Source organism: Trachurus japonicus, chromosome 23 (assembly GCF_045865225.1).
Source record: "Trachurus japonicus isolate A0001 chromosome 23, Traja_1.0".
Lineage (NCBI taxonomy): Eukaryota > Metazoa > Chordata > Actinopteri > Carangiformes > Carangidae > Trachurus > Trachurus japonicus.
Genome location: NC_140929.1, coordinates 2,825,107 through 2,845,780, shown reverse-complemented (window position 1 = coordinate 2,845,780; position 20,674 = coordinate 2,825,107). Strand labels below are relative to the sequence as shown.

The window sequence follows — 20,674 nt, the reverse complement described above, 5'->3', positions numbered from 1 at the left end:
AGGAAACCTGTGACAGTAAATGTATGTGTGTGTATGTGTGTGTGTGTGGGTGGGTGTGTGTGTGTGTGTGTGTGTGTGTGTGTGTGTGTTTTTACTTTGGAGTGATGTCAACATCTTCCTGCTTTCACCTCAGTCTGAACTCACTATTTAAACTGGCCAATCAGAACCCTCCCTCAGCACCAACGGCCAATAGAGACCCTCGCTGATTAGAGAAGATCAATAGCTGCTCTGTATCGGACTCTACTCTGAGCTTTGGATAGTTGTGATTGGCTGTTTCCATGTGCATAGCTGTGATTGTGACTGTGATTTACAACATCCCAAACTTTAACTTTTGAAAAAATCAAGTGCTAGCATGTGGTTAGCACGTGGCTAACATAGCACAGCCTAGCATTAGTCTAACAAGGCTAACAAATTTAGCACAAGGCTAATATAAGCTATGTTTACTAACTCACCATCTGGTTAACATAGAAAGTGTTAGCATAAGCTAATACAACAAGTCTATGGTTAGCACACAGTCAGCACAAGCCTGGTATTGAACAGCATTGTTACCTTGTGGCTAGCTTAGCACACCACACGCCCACCAGAAGGTTAGCGTCTATGGAACACAGCTAGTATTTGATTAGCACATAGCTAACGAAGCTACAGCTGTGTCTCAAATTGAATACTTCCAGGAGTACACTATGTAGTTTACTATGTACACTGTGTACTTACTTATGTAGTGCGCCAATTTTGTCACAGTTAGTGTTGTCTCAAATCGAATACTGTCGTTGTATTAGTAGTGGAAGTATTCAAATTGAGACACAGCTTATGTCTTTGTGCATAACTAGCACAGAGCTAATGAAAAATATGAGGTTAGCACACACCTGAAACACAGGTAACACTGGGCTACGGTATCTAGTAAACCTAGCTAGTTATTAGTTGGCGCATAGCTAACAGAGCTAGTAGGCTATATGGTTAGCACACACCCCATAGCTAACACAGGGCTAAAAACAAAGCAAACGGAGCCACTAGCTAGTTATTTAATATCAAGCAGGGCTAAAACGAGCTTGGTCTCAGCACAAGGATAACACCTGGCTACCTCTGCTAAGTGTTAGCATGGGGATTATACCTCGCAAACAGGTAGTTGTTAGTGTAGATTTGAAACAAGGCTAACACAGGGCTAACATTTTATGAGAATACGTATACTTACAGCTCACACCTCACAGATTGCATGGGGATTAACACGTCTGCATTGTTGGCCCTGTAATGAAATAGCCAATATCTGGTTCGCAAATTTATGCCTATAAAGAGGCATGGTCAACACAGTTGTTAGCAGTGGGCTAATACAGCTAGTTTTTGACTAGTGCACTAATAACACATTTCTAAAACCAGGCTATGACATGGCAAACAGCTAATTTCTAGTTAGCACACTGCTAACACTGAGCTAACACAGCTCGTCAGTGGTTAGCTAACCCTAACAACCGGGATTTAAGCTAATGCTGCGTTTGAGACAACTGGGAACTCGGAAAATCCAGTTGAAAACTACGAGTTTCGACTTCAAAGCGTTCACAGATGCACCACGCCAGAATAATCAAAAACATTGCGGACCAGGACAAACTTTGCATTTAAAGTACTTCACGTAGCATAAAAACATTACAAAGGGCACAAAAACAATTTAAAAGAAATAACGTTTTAATGTATTTTGGCATTTAAATGCATTTTAATCGATGTTTTACCGTTGACGGTGTGGTTCTGCGCGGGTACAGATTGTTGTGTGATGTCAGACACACGACTTTGAGGTGGCCTTCGATTGCACTTTTTCAAGCAGGAAGTTCGGAAAGATCTGAGGTCCGACTTGTTTCAAACGCAGCATTTGACGAGTGCACTACAAACACAGCGCGAAAATCAGGCTATGACATGGCAAACAGCTAATTTCTAGTTAGCACACTGCTAACACGGCTTGTCAGTGGTTAGCAACAACCTGGATTGAAGCTAAGACACGGCTAACACGTCGTAAATATACGTAGGTAACATTTGATTAGCACACAGCTTATCATAGCTACTGTTTAGTTAGCATATATAACAAGCTGTCTCCATTTTAGGATGAACATTATAGCTACACAGACACTTTAGTTCAAGATCTGGCCGGTTAGTGTTGCTGTTGGAGTCGCGTGACTTGCGTTAAGCCGAGACAAAGCGCCGCAGAGCTGAGGGGGCGTGGCCTCAGGAGGGTTTGATGACGAGTGAGATCTAAAGCCATACACACTGTGTTTAGTGAAGGAGCTGCTTTCCCGCCAAAACCTGACGAACAAACACACAGGTTCTGGCAGAAAAACAGCTACGTAGTTTAGTGTGCACGAAGTAACTGTGTGTATGTGTGCGTGTGTGTCTGTGTCCGTTTGTGTGTGTGTATGTGTGTGCATGTGTATGTGTGTGTGTGTGTGTGTGTGTGTAACATTGCAGGGATTTGCACTCTAGTGATTCACCTCAGCAAACACGTCCACTCACTCACACACACACACACACACACACACATCCTATATTTGTGGGGAACAGCATTGAAATAACTTTAGTTCTGACTCTGAAACCTGATTCTAAAACAGTCGAAGCTGTAGGACGAAGGTTTTCAGACCCCACAAATATAGCGAACAAATACACACACACATGCACACACACATACACACACACACATGCATTGCACTGCCATTTGAAATAGTGGGTCAGATTAGTTTCCATGTAGCTTCACCAACCAACTAAACTGTATTTTTCTTTAAAGGAACAGGGATGTTGTAAAGTATTTTTGTACAAATTTAATACTTTGGTAGCATGACGTTCCTGGTGTTTGTCCTGTCGGGCTCCACTGCTCCTCCACCCCTCCTTTGTATGGACGACTACTGAGCAACAATAAAGATGAAGACCTGCTGGGACGACTGGACTTCCTGTGTCATCTCACACAAAAACACCTTACACTTCTACACAATTTACAATAGCATATAAATGCCAACAATACTTTATCTTTAGATTTAGATACTATAATTCATGACATAACATTAAAATGATATACAACATATCATTTATTGATGTAATACATTCGTTATTAATCTTAAATTCACCTGCCTTCCATTGCCAGTTCTGCACTGCAGTACAATATAATTGTATAATAATAGGTACATTTGTTTAAAAATAATAATTTCAATCTGAACTGTGTAAAAAAAAAAGTTTAATGTATTAATATGGTTTATAGATAGGCTATTATTGAAATATTAGTTTTGTGACCTATGTAGGAAAGTATACAGTGCATACTGTTGTATTAATAAGCACAAAAAAGTAATTTTTAGTATAATTAATATTTTGTTCTTTGATCATTGTTGAACATAAATGAATATTAAAAAAAAGAGAAGAAATGTACAAAGAACAACAGTAGGTACAAGCATTCATATTATATCATATTAGATATTTCCTAATCACAAAACATAAATGAGACCAACATGAAATAAGAGAAAAAGAATTGTAACAAACAAAATAAAATAGTAAAAGATAATTAAATAGGTAAAAAAAAAAAGAATTAAATGAATACATGGAAATAAGAGAAGCTATATATATTTTTTTTCTTTTTTTTTTTATAAATTCATTCATCATCAAATAACATCAACAATTGAAAATGGAACAAAAAACAAACCTCTTTGTACATTTCTTCTTTTTTTAATCTTTATGTTCAACAATGATCAGAGTACAACAGTAGGTATACAATACATAGGTTACAAGCAATCAGACATTTCCTAATCGCAAAACATAAATGAGACAAACATGAAATAAGAGCAAAAATAATTGTAACAAACAAAATAAAATAGTAAAAGATAACTAGAGAATGCATTTCCTGAAGGAAATACAGGTGAATGCTGAAAGCTGCTGAATAAATTGTTGAAACTATGCTGAATTAAGTTAAGAAACTGCTGAAGAAATCTTGAAGAGATGAAATAATAAATGGTTTGAAATTACTTGAATTGTTGAAGATCAGTATGAAGAAATTGAAAGTCTGAAGTCTACTCAGATTTACTTAAAACTGACAGTTTGAAAACATTTTTGAACCATTACTAATGTAGCTAGATTAAACAATATCTGAAGAGTAAAAGTAGAAGATAAAAAATAGAATTAAATAAATACATGGAAATAAGAGAAGCTATATTCTGAATAAAATTGACGGGCTTATATTATAAACATTTCTTAGTATTTTTCTTTGGACATGAATTTCCTCCGTTCATTTTAAACCGGATGTGACGTCACCGCTCGGCGCTCTACTGCTCCTGTCTGCTCGGTGAATCGGTGTGTGATTGTTCCGGTCTGTTTCCCTGTGTGTTGTCGGTGTGTTAGCCGTTAGCCGCCGTTACTCGTCGTTGTCGGTGCCGCTGCTGCTGCTGCTGTTTCTGTAAAAAAAAAAACTCTCGCCGCCTTTTTCTTCTCCGCTGGAAACATAAACACCAGAACCGGCAGGAAGCAACATGTCCACCGCCCTGGAGAGTTACATCAACCGTATCCTTCCGCCGCTAGCCGCTAGCATGCTAACATGCTAACAGCCCCGTCCGAATGAATGGAAACACGCTAGTTAGCTAGTTAGCACATGTTGTTATGTTTATTGACTTAAAACCGATGTAACTTTACATTTAATCAGCGCCGGACGGGAGTTAAAGATGAAATGTGGATTAAAGCAGCAGTTTGTTGTTAAAAAGAAAAGTTTTTAACGTTAATTTGATGTTTTTTGTGCAGAACATGTTGTGTTTTTTCTTTAACTGTGGTTCAGGGACCGTGGCCATCGTCACCTCGGACGGAAGGATGATCGTGGTGAGTTGTTCACTTCAGATATGTTTCCGATAAATATTGATAGATTTAACAGTAGATCAATGATTCACCACCAGACTGAGCTGTGAGTTTTAACATTTGTTCAGTTTTTCATTCATAAATTGTCATCACATGTTGTAAATGTTGCAGTTTGTTTCCAGTCTGAGTTGATATTGGATTCAGGAGCAAAATGTGATTTTAATTAAATTCAAACTGGTCAAATAAACAACATTTATAATGTAGTGGTGTTTTATATACATTTATTGATTTATATTCTGCACCTGGTAGTGAAGGTGGTAGGAATAAATACGTTTTTTTACTTCTTCCTAGTCCTTTTCGAACATGTTTAGCTTTATTTTATTCATTATTAATGGTTAATTAGTAGGAAGAAAGAAAATAATTTTGTGTTTGTTTTTTATGTACTCTTTTATTTTATTATTTTTCCTTCATGAATGGTTAATTTGTGTGGTTTGGTTTTTATTTAGGAGTAATTAACTGTTCAGTGCTTTCACGTGTTCAAAATAAAGATTTCAAATCAGACATTTTTAAACGATCTGATAAAGTAAAGTAAACTTTTGATTATTCCACAAAATAACTTTTCCCCAACTACTGGATAATTGTGAAATGAAAGTTTAAGTTTGAATTTAAACACATGAAAATAAATATTGTATTTGACTCATGTACTGTATATACAGTATATCTCTCTATATATTCATTTATTTATAAGAAATAAAAAAAAACAGCACAGCAAGCAATACAAACATCCCATTTTCTTGTTTACAGACCTGTCAGCCTTCAGTCTAATACACAGTCACATTTAAAACACTTGTTATCTGGATTTGCTCATCTGAAATAGCTTGCTTTGAACAACTGGGATAGAAGTAAAGATGGATTAAATGATCCTGGATGGAAAAACAAGGGAAACCTCTTAAAACATCTGGGCCCTGATGTTTTGTGTTTTGTGTTTTGTGTCGTGTTGCGTTCAGGGAACCCTGAAGGGCTTCGACCAGACCATCAACCTGATCCTGGACGAGAGCCACGAGCGGGTGTTCAGCTCCACTCAGGGCGTGGAGCAGGTGGTGCTGGGGCTCTACATCGTCCGAGGAGACAACGTGTGAGTCCCACACGTCGATCAGAAGCTTTTATTTTGAAAAACCACTCATATTTACAGAGGGGAAGTGACGATAGAGCTGTGATGTGTTCATGTGTCGGTGTCGATATGAGGACGTGTGTATGAACTGATACTTAATCAATATCAATTAGACTAAAGGAGATGATGTCATTGTTATTAATGGGATAGTTCAACATTTTGGCAAATTGGCCCATTGCCATAATCCCTATAGTCATAGCAGTTGGTTCGTTACCTTTAATTGTCGATGTAAGCTATTGTTAGAATGGTGAAGCAGAGCCGCAGCCGAAACTCATCAAATACACAATCCAACAACTCCACAACGCTCTGGTGGACAAGTTGTGAGCTGCACATTCACCACGCTATGAGATAATAACACAACGTTACCACACAGAGTTGTTTTAGAGGGAGATTCGTGCAAAACCGCTGATGCGCGTTGCCTTCAGGGACAGTTTTTCATCAACAGTCTCTTTATTTCCCTCTAAAACAACTCTGTGTGGTAACGTTGTGTTATTATCTCATAGCGTGGTGAATGTGCAGCTCACAACTTGTCCACCAGAGCGTTGTGGAGTTGTTGGATTGTGTATTTGATGAGTTTGATGAGGGAAACCAAAGAAATCCCATGAGCCTCCGTAGCGTAGCTCTGAGCAGCTCACGGCTCTGCTCCGCCGTTCTAAAAACAGCTTGCACCGACAATTAAAGGTAACGAACCTACTGCTATGACTATAGGGATTATGGAAATGGGCCAATTTGCCAAAAATGTTAAACTATCCCTTTAAAACAGTTCTTATTGGTCGTAATCAAATACAAACATTCAGAATAAAAAGGAAACAAATGGATCGATTGATAATTGATTCTTGTGAATGAAATAAATAAAACACACAGTGATGAATACAGATAATAGCGACTGACAAATGGAGGAAAAGTAAATGATCAATAAGTTTTATTTGAGTATTGATCGGTGTATTGATCGATCGGCGTCTGATTGACAGTTTGATTGACAGCTGCTGTGTGTGTGTGTGTGTGTGTGTGTGTGTGTGTTTCAGGGCCGTGATCGGCGAGATCGACGAGGAAACCGACTCCACTCTGGACTTAGGAAACATCCGAGCCGAGCCGCTCAACTCCGTCGTCCACTGACCTCTGACCCCTCGACTCCCCCGACCTCCTGCTGTCATGGTTACCGTCTCCGTGGCAACAGTCTGACTCTCACTGTGTCTGAAACCACTCCCTCTCTCCTCCTCTTCCTCCACGTTCAACATTTATCTCCACTGTCGAGCGCTGCGTTCAGGGACCGTCTTTTTATTTAGTTGATGTTCTTGCTGTTTTCGTGTGGCGTTCAGGGCCCCCCCCCCCCCCGCCCCCCCCTCTCCGGGTGCAGTACCGGTGTTCACACAGCAGGGGGCAGCAGAGCAGAGCAGCAGAGGAACAGGAAGTGGTTTCAGACACAGAACAGGACCAGGAAGCCGGTTTCATTCACTCTGGATCAGCGAGACCGAGACACGAACTGAACTCTCCGGTCGCTATGACAACGCCGCCTCCATGTTCGGACTTTTTTATGAATAAAAGAAGAAACTTGTTTGAGTTGTTATAGTTTTTTTTTTTTTTATGGTTTTGAGTTATTTTGGGGCTTTTTTTTTCTCTTTTTTTGTCAGGTTGTGATTGTTAATAAAGTTTCATTTCCCAGATTCTGACCCCGAAACATCTTTATTTTGTTTAGAGATTCAAATGAGCAACTTGATTTTCATCTAATTCAGTTTGTTAAACGACAACGAAGCTTTAAAAAAAAACAGAAATACTTGATTTTTCACGATTTAAGTCTGATAATTTTACAATGTGCAGTTCTATAGATTTAAAAACAATGTTATAATGAACAAGATACAAAAAAATCAGCTGTAAAGTTCATTCCAAAGTGTGGAATCAGATAATTATTGACCTGTATCAATATTTAAAACATCTATAATGTGATAAAAACCACAGAGTCACAGGATTTAAAGTAATCCTTTTGATGAAAAAGTTGTAGCTATAACCTTTAAATAACAACGAAGCTTCAGGAGGACGAATAAAAACCAGAAATATTTGATTTCACAAGATTTAAGTCTGATCAATTTTACAACATGCAGTTATCTAGAGTTAAAAACAATGTTATAATAAAACAAGATACAAAAAATCAGCCGTAAAAAAAAGAAGAAAAAAGGACAAAAAAGTTCATTCTGAAGTCTCAGCCGTTCTATAATTATTGATCTGTATTAATATTTAAAACATCTATAATGTGATAAAAAACCACAGAGTCACAGGATGTAAAGAAGGCGAAGAGGAAAAACAGAAACAGATGAAGAAAATATAGAAAAATAATCATTTCTGAACAGTGTTGATGCAGAATATTGATCCTTTATTATTAAAGATACAATGAAAACATGAATCGTTCACTTGAAATCATCATTAGTTATGAAAATGTTTCAAATTAAAGTTTTATTAAACAATTACATTTACAACATGCTGGCGCCATAAACAACCAGAGAAGAATTGATTATTTTAAATTGATCATTGAGATTATTAGTTTTTCTTTCATGTCGTAGTTAAAAAATGTTTTTATATGAAACGTAAAAAACAACACATTGTTAGATTTCACTGTTTTTATCCAGATATTTTTTGCATTATAGGAGTAAAAAAGATAAAATCATGAATGAAGCTTCATGACAAGTAGTAAAATCATCAAAACGACTTCTGTTCATTTATGTTTATCTATGTTTATTAAAAACTTGTAAAATGTACTGAGTTTTTGCATTAAAAAAAAGAAATTGCAGCAAAATTGTCGATTTACGTTTAAAAGTGACAAATTACGTTTTTTTTGTCTCTATAATAAAAACATTTTTGATCATATTAATTTGTCAGAGTGAAAATATGAAGTTTTACAGTTTTAGTGATGCATTAAACAGCTGTTTCTTGTTTCTAAGTGTTTAATAACTAATCAATACTATTTAAACACTAGAGTTGTGTGTCAGTGTGGCAGCAGCACTTCTCTGACCAGAGTGTGTTGTTGTTGTTGTTGTTGTTGTTGTTGTGTTGTTGTTGTGTTGGGTCCCAGTCTCAGAGCGTTCTGCAGTCGACTCGTCTGGTCTGCAGTCGGAGCCGGAGTCTCGTAGTGAAGCCGCAGCCAGGGGGCGCCTGAAGGCAGCACGCACATCATACACATCATCATCATCATAGTCATCATCAGACCTTTGAGTCTAACACTGTTTCAGTGTATAAGAAGAGCCAGCAGTGTGTCTTCTGTCTCAGGAAGCTGGCAAAATTCCAGGTCGACAGGACCCTGTTGAACATGTTTTACCGTTCCTATGTTGAGTCTGTGCTCACCTTTTCTTTTATCTGTTGGTTCCAATCCCTTAAAGGACAATTCCAGGCGAATTCAACTCGGGGGTGTATTTTCATATCATTTTAGGTCTAAAAGAAGGAATCTGAAGATTTTCAGTTTAATGTCTCCTGTTTTGCGGTAGTTGCATCTGTCCCCGCATCGCCACGGCAGCAATGAATGGGAGTGGATGTAAGTTCCGCTGTTTAGGCTGTTTACATCCCTCAAAGCCGCAATTTTTTTCCACAGACAGCGTCAGATGGAGACTCAAACATGCACCAAGAAGTTTATTTACTTCAAGCAAGCCGACATGTTTGTAAAACTAGATCTAATTCAAAGTCTCCCGGAGTCTCGCGCGAGCCCGAAGTTGCAGTGCTGGTGTATTCAGGCGCAGTCGGAGCTACCGCTTGTGTCATAAACACAGGAATATCAACTCTTTACTTGCTTCAAGTGTACATTTTTTTCCACATACAGCGTCAGGTGGCTACTCAAACATGCGCCGAGAAGTTTTTTTTACTTGAAGCAAGTAAAGAGTTGATATTCCTGTGTTTATGACACAAACGGTAGCTTTTCCCACTGCATGTGAACACACCGAGCACGGCAACTGGGTCTCGCGCGAGACTCTGGGAGACTTTGAATTAGATCTAGTTTTACAAACATGCTGGCTTGTTGAAGTAAATAAACTTCTCGGTGCATGTTTGAGTAGCCATCTGATGCTGTCTGTGGAAAAAAATTGCGGCTTTGAGGGCTGGAAACAGCCTAAACAGCGGAACTTACATCCACTCCCATTCATTGCTGCCGTGGCGATGCGGGGACAGACACAACTACCGCAAAACAGGAGACATTAAACTGAAAATCTTCAGATTCATTCTTTTAGACCTAAAATGATATGAAAATACACCCCCGAGTTGAATTCGCCTGGAATTGTCCTTTAATATCAAAAACAAAAATTTACTGTCCAGAGTGGTCAGTGTTTGCTGTAAAATAACTGGCACGGACCAAGAAACCCTGCAGGATATGTACAACAAAAGGTTGTACAATAAAGCACTATCCATCCTGTCCGACAGCTCCCATCCACTATCCCAACAATTTGAGCTTCTTCCTTCTGGTTCCCTTTTCAGACTTCCACCAATCAAAACCAACAGATATAAAAAATCTTTCATCCCATCTGATGTCTTCCTCCTCAACTCTAAGAGGAGGAGGCAGCTCATTGCACAGCGCATTTTAAACTTTAATTTTATAGCACTTTGGCCATCTTGGTCTAGTCTACAGCTCAGTGTTTTGTGTGTGTTGTCTATGATGTTGTTGCTCCCCACTCCTACAAACGAATTGTCCCACTGGGGGACAATAAAGTTGTTGAACTTGAACTTGAACTGAATCATCATCATCATTATTGTCATCATCATTGATGTCATCATCATCGCCATCGTCATCATCATCACTGTCGTTGTCGTTGTCATCTTTTACGTCATCATCATCATCATCATCATCATCTACGACCTCTCACCTTTCTTGACCTTCTGACCCGGCGCCACCAGAAGCTCCGCCCCCACGCTGTGATTGATCGGCTCTCCGACCTTCGATCGCCCCGCCCCCAACTTGTGGAGAACTTCAGCGAGAACCAAACCGTCCACGTCCGTGACCACGCCTACAGAGAGAGAGAGAGAGAAAACCTCTATTTATCAATAACCAGTGATCGACGATCGATCAGTCACATCATTAATATGGATGTAAATTTACCAGAACAATAAATAAACAAAACAGTAAAACTAAAGTGTTAAAATTTTAGAAAATAATAAAAAATGTAAGTAAATTCAATTTTATGTTAACACATTTATATTTAATGTATAAATGCAGCATATTATACTGTGTAGTACCTACACAAGTAAACATTAATATTACTAAATATGTATATACGTGTTTACAATGGAGTATTAGGGCCACATTGAGAATAAAGTCATGAATCTACGAGAATAAAGTCGTACATTTCCTACGAGAAAAAAGTCATAACATTACGATAATAAAGTCGTAAATCTACAAGAATAAAGTCGTAAATTTACAAGATAAAGTCGTAAATTTATGAGAATAAAGTCGTACATTTCCTACGAGAAAAAAGTCATAACATTACGATAATAAAGTCGCAAATCTATGAGAATAAAGTCGTAAATTTACGAGAATAAAGTCGTACATTTCCTACGAGAAAAAAAGTCATAACATTACAATAATAAAGTCGTAAATCTACGAGAATAAAGTCGTAAATTTACAAGATTGAAGTCGTACATTTCCTACGAGAAAAGTCATAACAGTACAAGAATAAAGTCGTACATTTCCTACGAGAAAAAAGTCATAACATTACGATAATAAAGTCGTAAATCTACAAGAATAAATTCGTACATTTACGAGAATAAAGTCGTACATTTCCTACGAGAAAAAAGTCATAACATTACGATAATAGTGTCATAAATTTACGAGAATAAAGTCGTACATTTCCTACGAGAAAAAAGTCATAACATTACGATAATAAAGTCGTAAATCTACGAAAATAAAGTCATAAATTTGCGAGAATAAAGTCGTACATTTCCTACGAGAAAAAAGTCATAACATTACGATAATAGTGTCGTAAATTTACGAGAATAAAGTCGTACATTTCCTACAAGAAAAAAGTCATAACATTACGATAATAAAGTCGTAAATCTACGTGAATAAAGTCGTAAATTTACGAGAATAAAGTCGTACATTTCTGACGAGAAAAGAGTCATAACATTACGAGAATAAAGTCATAAATTTACTTCTTGAAGTTTGTGATTTTTTTGTTTGTCAATGTGGCCCTAATACTCTTATGTGTTAATACGAATGTAAACAGATGTAAATTTCAGTAAATAAAAAAATACAGATATATATTAATAACATAAATAATATATTGTATGTTTTGTGAGTTAAATATAAATATGTTACCACTATAAATACCGACTAATAATTGATAATAACACAAGATTAGTGCCTTTCAGAATAAAACTTCCTTTACCTTCAGTGGGCGCGGTCAGCTCGGTCTGACGGGCGGCTTTCCTCAGGACGCCGTGGTAATCTGAGTGGGCGGAGCACAGAGACTGAGCCGTTGCCTTGGCGACGCCCTGACCCTCCATCATGGCCTGGAACTTGGTCAGAGCTTTCCCACCAATCACAGCGTCAGAAATCTGCTTCTTGCCCTGCGATAGGTCGGACGCCCTGCCGGTCATCAGCAGCAGCATCCCGCCTAGACAGGAAGTCGAAAAAGAGATTTAATCAAAACATGCAAATTAATTTAAAGGGATAGTTCACCCAAAATTGAAATTTCACTCATTATCTCCTCCCCCTCATGTGGACTAAGGGCTGGGAGAAGTTTCAGAGTCCTCCGTGGCTTCTCTGAGTTACAGGGGGTCTCGGCGTAGCAGTGCATGTCCATATAACGGTTGCAAATGGATACCAACTGTCTTCGTAACAAAAAGACACACGAAATTGTCCCGAAATTTTTTTTCTATAAATAAGTCTATATTTCAAGCTTGTTTTGTAGCGGAAGCTTCTCGAAGCTCCTCTTCCTGGTTCGTCCAAATTTGACGAACTGGGAAGAGAAGCTTCCGCTACAAACAAGCTTGAAATATAGACTTATTTTATTTTTTTCGAGACAATTTCGCATTTCGGGGCTTCAATACAAGACGGACATTACATACGAGCAGCATGGAGGTATTTGGATGTTTTTTGGTGTGTCTTTTTGTTACGAAGACAGTTGGTATCCATTTGCAACCGTCATATGAACATGCACTGCTACGCCGAGACCCCCTGTAACTCAAAATTAAAACTCAAATTTCAATTTTGGGTGAACTATCCCTTTAAGTTTAGTCATTTCAAATTGTACAGTTTAGTATAGTTTTTAGTTTAGTTTGTTTTTTTCACTTTTTTTTCATTTAAAACTATGTAAAATAATATATATTCAAGTGGTTTTAAATCTCGGTATTGATTACTGATAATGAGTGAGTACTTCAGGGACCGTAGGAAAGTACAGTACCGAGCGTAACAACCAGCTCCATCAGGTCTTCCGGTCCTCGTCCCTTCAGCGTCTCCAGAGACTCGATCACCTCCAGACTGTTGCCGACGCATCGACCAATCGTAGCGTCCATGCTGCTGAGGACCGCACCTGTTCGCATGCCCAGACCGTTCCCTACGTTCACCTGTAAAACATAACCAATGATGAAAGGGATAGTTCAACATTTTAGCAATTTGGCCCGTTGCCATAATCCCTATAGTCATAGCAGTAGGTTCGTTACCTTTAATTGTCGGTGCAAGCTATTTTTAGAACGGCGGAGCAGAGCCGTGAGCTGCTCAGAGCTACGCTACGGAGGCTCATTATGGGATTTCTTGGTTTCCCTCATCAAACTCATCAAATACACAATCCAACAACTCCACAACGCTCTGGTGGACAAGTTGTGAGCTGCACATTCACCACGCTATGAGATAATAACACAACGTTATGTTATGTTATGTTTATTTATTTGATATGGACATCACAAATACATTAAGACTGTTCCAGTGGACAGACCAGATGCTGTGCTTTAGTGTGTTTAGCACAAGTGCTAATTTTCAACACCAGTCCATAGGCGGCTAATCTAAAAATACAGAACATATTATCAACAGTATTAGATAAAACCAAGTGCATGACACTACATCATGACAGTAACATACTAAAAAATACAGAGCACAAGATCAACGAGAGGAGATTGAGCAAACAGAAATCAAAATAGTAACAATAAAAAAGTCAATATTTATACATGTGAGCATTGTTGTTTTGCTTTTAGCCATGCTTTTAATCCTCTGTTAAACGAGTTCGTATCCGTCTCCAGTTTCAGGTGAGTGGGTAAAGTGTTCCATAGGTTAACCCCTTTTATTGAGAAGGCAGACTGTCCAAATGATGTTGTACACTTGGGAACAATGCAGTCGCCATAGTGGGAGGCTCGTGTGTTTACTCGGCTTGAGCTACAGCGTCTTTTTATCAGTGCAGAAAACAGGGATGATACACAGTTATGAAGACATTTAAAAACCAGTCTGATATTACAGTAAATTATAAAGTTTTCAAATGCAAGAAGGTTGTGTTTTCTCAGGATGCCGCAGTGGTGCCATCTCATTGGTTTTTGATCCATAATTTTTATTGCTTGCTTATATATTGCTATTATGGGTTTCAAAGTGACTTGAGAGGCTTGAGACCATGACGTGATGCAATATGACAAATGAGAGAGAATCATAGCATGCATGTAGAGTTGTGCAGCTTTACATGACAGGTCTCTTCGAATAAAACGAAAACAATTGAGATTTGGTTTAACCTTCTTGCAGATGTGATGTACTTGTTTATCAAATTTAAAATTTTTGTCTAGTATAATCCCCAGGTATTTAACCTCATTCACCACAGTAATTATTTCATTTTTGATCTTCACCTCAAACAGATCATTCACAGGCCTATTGCGAATAGAAATACACATAGAAACAGTTTTCTTGACATTCAGGGTTAAGTGAGAACCAGACAGAGTTGTTTTAGAGGGAAATTCATGTAAAACTGCTGATGCACGTTGCCTTCAGGGACAGTTTTTCATCAAGCAGTCTCTGTATTTCCCTCTAAAACAACTCTGTGTGGTAACGTTGTGTTATTATCTCATAGCGTGGTGAATGTGCAGGTCACAACTTGTCCACCAGAGCGTTGTGAAGTTGTTGGATTGTGTATTTGATGAGTTTGATGAGGGAAACCAAGAAATCCCATGAGCCTCTTGCACCGACAATTAAAGGTAACGAACCTACTGCTATGACTATGGGGATTATGGCAATGGGCCAGTTTGCCAAAAATGTTGAACTATCCCTTTAAGGCTGAAATCAAAGAGATATTTACCAATGAGTGACATAATTATAATTCGTACCATCGACTGAGCCAGTTCTTTGGCGCTCTCCAGGTCTTTGTACAGAGCAGCTCGTCCAAACTTCACGTCCAGAACCAGAGCGTCCAGAGTCTCGGCTCCTTTCTTCGAGATGATCGAACCTGAGAATCAGAACGGCCACCGATCAATCAATTAGATCAATAATCATCATCATCAGCGTCACAGTGTCATGGCGACGGGTTGGGTCGGTAACTACCGGTGATGAGCGGTAAACTGTCCACGGTGCTGGTGGCGTCTCGCAGGGCGTACAGGACTCGATCGGCGGGAACCAGCTTCTCCGTCTGACCCACGATGCAACAGCCCACGGAGTCCAGGAGCTTCTGGATCTGAAACCAGAATATTGATCAGCTTCATTGATCAGGTTGGAGGCCGATCGATCAATAAGTATTGGTATATTGTTGGTTTATTACCTGCTGTGTGGACTGTTGGATGGTGAATCCAGGGATCGACTCCAGTTTGTCCAGAGTTCCTCCTGTGTGAGCTAAGCCCCGCCCACTGATCATCGGCACCTGTCAATAATAACTAGTGGTCATAACTGGAACTACAACTTCACTGATAGATTTTTAAAGGGATAGTTCAACATTCAGTCAGATCCTCCTCTCACTATAACCCCTATAGTCACAGCAGTAGGTTCATCACCTTTAATTATCGGTGCATGTTGTTTTTGAAACAACTCCACAACGCTCTGGTGGACAAGTTGTGACCTGCACATTCACCACGCTATGAGATAATAACACAACGTTACCACACAGAGTTGTTTTAGAGGGAAATGCAGCCGGAACTACATTCCAGACACGGCTGCTGGGCGGAGGGATTTCAAAGGCGCAAGTAGTTCCGGTAACTCTTTAATTTACAGGCCGTTAATTACGTGATAATGTCAAGAAATAACAATAAATTGCGTCATAATGTCTAGAAATAGTCTAGAAATAACGGCCAATTTCATAATAATGTCAGGTTTTTCATAAAGGTAAAAGATTACACATGCTTTTCATGCTTTTCCATTTCAACGACTTGGTGGAGAAAAATTCTGGCCTTTCCCAAAAACTGGGAAAGGCCAGAATTTTTCTCCACCAATTCGTTGAATTTCTGGGACATTTCTATCCAATCAATTTCTTGGCGATACTTCTCAACAGTACTATGAAATTGACCGTTATTTCTTGACTATTTCTAGACATTATGATGGAATTAATTGTTTTTTCTTGACATTATCATTAACGGCCTGTAAATTAGAGGGTTATCGTAGTTCTAAGTATTTACTTCATGTGTCTTAATGTTACATAATTATACATGATTATCTCATAGCGTGGTGAATGTGCAGGTCACAACTTGTCCACCAGAGCGTAATTAAAGGTGATGAACCTACTGCTGTGACTATAGGGATTATATTACCAAAAGTGTTGAACTGTCCCTTTAACATTTACCTTACAGCCACAGGCGGCGAGCGCGGGCGCCAACACCAGGCTGACTTTGTCTCCCACGCCGCCGGTCGAGTGTTTGTCGACCACCAGCCCCGCCCACTCCTTCGGCCATGACATCACTTCCCCCGATCTCATCATCTCTCTGGTCAACGTCTCCGTCTCCTTGACAACCATCCCCTTCTGCCAGATCGCCATCAGCATCGCCCCTGAAGGACAAAGACACATCAGTGGACGACCACCAAAACATTTGTAATAACGAGTCGTTATCCGTTTATTAAAGCAGAAGTAAGCGATCCGGTCGTTTTGGCTAATGCTGCGTTCCAGGCAGGCTTTTGAAACCGTAAATTACAGCTTCACGTCACGACTTACGACTTTGTAGCGTTCCAGGCAACCCACTCGTGTTTTTCCGACCTGTTTTACCCGTGAAAGTCACTATAACGGCCACTCGTAACTTCTGACCTGTGAACTCGTACCAGATCGAACTGGTACGACTTCACAGTTCGGAAAAACACGAGTTACGAGTTGCCTTGAACGCACCATAACGTCTTGTCAGCCGATGGAGTTAGCAGCCCCCGCCCTCGTCATGGATCTATTGGTCCTCGTCCCTACGTCACCACATTCAGGCGCATCCCTTGGCTGCACACACAGAGAGGACTGCCCCTTTATGCCGTTCTCTCTCCTCATTGGATAAAACTTGTAGGATACAAGAAAAGTTTTCTCCTGGGCTCAGAGCAGAGCAGAGTGACTGACAGACCCGTGTTTCGGTCCAAAAACTCTATGTAAGTGATTGCTGTCGGAAGATACAACTATTTAAGACTTATATTAACACAAACATATCGCTTACTTCTGCTTTAATTTTAATTCTGGAAACAAATATTGAAAAAAAAAGTCATTTTTTCGTTTTATTTTGAAAAACTAAATGTTGTCGGCCATGTTGGATCTTTACCTGTCTGACATTCCTGGATGTCTTTATTAGCAACGGCGTGGACGAAGGTCGTGACCTCCTGGTCGGTCAGCTGTTCTCCGTCTCGCTTCTTCCTGATCAGCTCTTGAATTGACAACATGTTGCCCTGGAAACAAAAAAAACAAAAAAACTGAAAGCTATATGACTGATCATTAAAAATTCTCATCCAAAGACGGTTTATAAACCACGACCAGCTTTCTGTATAGGCTACATGTCACGTGGGTTTCTGCTCGGCCTTTTTAGGAGACTAGCAGCAGCCTTGAGTCTATTGACTCCATTGGTAAAATTTAACGTGAACACAGATTATGGTCTGTCCTTTCTCCCCACAGTCACTGAAATAAATTTTGGACTCATTTTCCACAAGCCACATCTCTTCTGAACATTTTGACACAAAAATGGCGATTTTCAGACGGACACATCAGCAGAAAATCCACTTTGCTCACGACCTGTCTCTGTCTCTACGACACACTATAGCCAGATTTGGCACAGATCTCGCAACGTCAAACAAATGGCCGCGAAGTCCCACATGCTAAATATGACTGATAGCTGTGTAAATGTTTAATATAATCATAATAAAATATAAATATCTCACTTTCATCTACCTACAAATTTTATAAATCGGAAAAATCTAATTGGCGACGCCCATTTTAGGAGACAGGAAGTGTCACCATGTTTCTATCATTGGAGCTTCTCATGGGGTATCTTGGTTTATACACCAAAGCGGCTTTTTTATGCAAATGAGAATGACTGATGCATCCTGGGTAATTTAGGGGCAGCCCCCGGCATCCCTCCATTGAAAAGTTCAGCCTAACTGGCTTGACAAACTAACTAACAAAACGTTGTCTATTAACAGGCTGTTTACAGACAACACTGAGCCAAAACCTCCCCGGTGATTCCACCAAATACGTGTAGATGTCTGGGTCAGACATTTCTGGCCACTGTGTGGAGTCATTGATCACTGTGGGAGGCTAAAGGAGCATACCGCTAGATTCATTCATTGTAATTTTTCAAGATAGCGTGAACGGTGGGTTTCAAAGAGGGTGTCAAAATAATTATGAGACATAGTGCTACAAAAGAAACACAAAATAAAACATTCAAATTGATTGTTAGTTAGTCTACGCTCCATCAAAACACAAAAAGCCACTGAGTGCAATTTAAAAATGCCCCTAAATTACCCAGGATGCATCAGTCATTCTCATTTGCATAAAAAAGCCGCTCTGGTCTATAGAGTCTCTGTCTCATCATCCTCTGTTGTTTAGCGAACGTTGGCATATTTACGTACATGTGGCATGTGGCTTCTAGTCCAGCTGCTGCCAGGTTTGACCAAACTTTATTGAAACAAACACGTAAACAGACTCAGGTTTCTCTCTGACACCGAATCAAACCAAACTGAGTTGGATGGATCCAGTTAGCATTTAAAGACAGAACCAACTTTTCATTCGTTTCAGTTTCAGTTTGACTCTTTTGCTTTTTGTCTATTTGTCTCGGCTACAAAAGATTCTTTTCTTTGTAACTTTGTGTTGGTGAGTTTCTGTGTTTCCCAGCAGCAGCAGCTTCAGTTTCCTGTGATAAAAAATATTTCTCTCCTGTTGAGGAACCAAAAGATATGACACCATGCCACACCCACACTTCACCAAAACTACAGAAACACACACACACACACACACAGAACTCAGACGATCACATTAAAACCTTCATGATGAAGCAAATAAAATAATAATAAAACAATAAAACTAATTATTATTAAACACAATTTAAATGCACAACCACACATATAGACTCCCTGCAGACTTTAACCTTCAAACATCACAGCATCATCCAACAACTATACTACTATAACAACTAAATAATATATAATAATAACATAATATAATGAACTATATTAATAATATATAATGATAATAATATAATATAATGACTGGACATGTCACACACACAGCAGCGGTGGTCTACCTGGTCCGGTGTTCTCGGTCTGAAGTGTCAGTGACTCTGCAGCTCATCAGGCAGCGGCTGCAGAGCGACGCTCTCGGCCAATAGGAGCGCAGGGAGGAGGGGGTGACCGGCTCCAACAGCCAATCAGCTCTCGGCTACGGTTTATTCAGTGTCCACAAATAAAACATCCTGTTGAAGTTGAAGTTCACCAGCTGAACAGTGGTGTGTGTGTGTCTGTGTGTGTCATATATCATAAAAAACTAACTTTTGTCCCTTTTCAAATGAACTAAACTGAAACTAAACTGAAACACATCTTGATATCTAACGCTTTAATTTAATATATTGAGTCATATCTTATTATGAAGTGATCTTTGTCCTTTCAAACCTGGTGGTCAATAACTTTTTATATTGAGAAATCAAACCATGACCTTGATTATAATAATAAAAAATAATAAAAATAGTCATATTTTCTGGCAAAATTAAATAAATTAACATTTTCACAGTAAATCTGTAAAAAAAAACATATAAAAAAGGCTTTTGTATTGATTAATGATTATAATTTGATTTAATCTAACTTTTTTTTATGTGTTTATAACAGAAGAAGAAAAGTGATCTAAAAATAAACTAAAACAAATGAAATCTCGACTCACTTCAGTTCATTAATTAACACAGATCTCAGAGTCGTTATCTCCGACGTCGTCACTCATTAACTCGGCTCGGAGCAATATTGTCCAAACAAGGTCAGAGGCCGTGAACCTGCTGCTCTTATTTTGAAAGAGCCACACACACATATACACACACACACACACATACACACACACATACACGAGTGCCGAGCGTTTCCTTTGTAATAAATGACGGTTTATTATAAAGATTACAATCTGTTGCGTTGCAGAGCTCATCAGTTGTCATCGTGTGCTCTTTATTATTTGTTTCGTTGTGTTGTTTTTTTAGAAAAGGGAAGAAGAAGGAAAAGAAAAACTACAAGTACACACATCACTCACTCCAGAAGAAACTACAAACATACTGTAAAAAGAGGAAGCCAGAGAGAGGAAGGGGGGAGGAGGGGGGGAGTAGGGGGAGGGGAGAGGGGGTTAAACCATTGAACCATTA

The 20,674-nt window shown here is 39.0% G+C and overlaps 2 protein-coding genes across 3 annotated transcripts; one reads left to right on the top strand and one right to left on the bottom strand.

Moving 5' to 3' along the window:
- Nucleotides 1-4,378: 4,378 nt before the first annotated feature.
- On the top strand, nucleotides 4,379-7,246 carry lsm8 (LSM8 homolog, U6 small nuclear RNA associated). The gene is made up of 4 exons (XM_085770028.1): nucleotides 4,379-4,509; nucleotides 4,778-4,818; nucleotides 5,802-5,929; nucleotides 6,991-7,246. The coding sequence occupies exons 1-4, from the start codon at nucleotides 4,479-4,481 to the stop codon at nucleotides 7,079-7,081; spliced, it is 291 nt and encodes a 96-aa protein (XP_085626154.1). The 5' UTR covers nucleotides 4,379-4,478; the 3' UTR covers nucleotides 7,082-7,246.
- Nucleotides 7,247-8,720: 1,474 nt separating this feature from the next.
- On the bottom strand, nucleotides 8,721-19,615 carry tymp (thymidine phosphorylase). 2 transcript variants are annotated; one of them, XM_085770020.1, is made up of 11 exons: nucleotides 19,062-19,536; nucleotides 18,912-18,957; nucleotides 17,612-17,735; nucleotides 16,669-16,871; nucleotides 15,658-15,756; nucleotides 15,444-15,573; nucleotides 15,230-15,348; nucleotides 13,336-13,498; nucleotides 12,319-12,546; nucleotides 10,801-10,941; nucleotides 8,721-9,109 (listed from the first exon to the last, which is right to left on the bottom strand). In XM_085770020.1, the coding sequence occupies exons 2-11, from the start codon at nucleotides 18,918-18,920 to the stop codon at nucleotides 8,943-8,945; spliced, it is 1,383 nt and encodes a 460-aa protein (XP_085626146.1). In that variant the 5' UTR covers nucleotides 18,921-18,957; nucleotides 19,062-19,536; the 3' UTR covers nucleotides 8,721-8,942. The 2 variants fall into 2 exon arrangements, with proteins under 2 accessions (XP_085626146.1, XP_085626147.1); XM_085770021.1 differs by lacking the exons at nucleotides 18,912-18,957; nucleotides 19,062-19,536 and adding an exon at nucleotides 19,583-19,615.
- Between the last annotated feature and the right edge of the window lie 1,059 nt (nucleotides 19,616-20,674).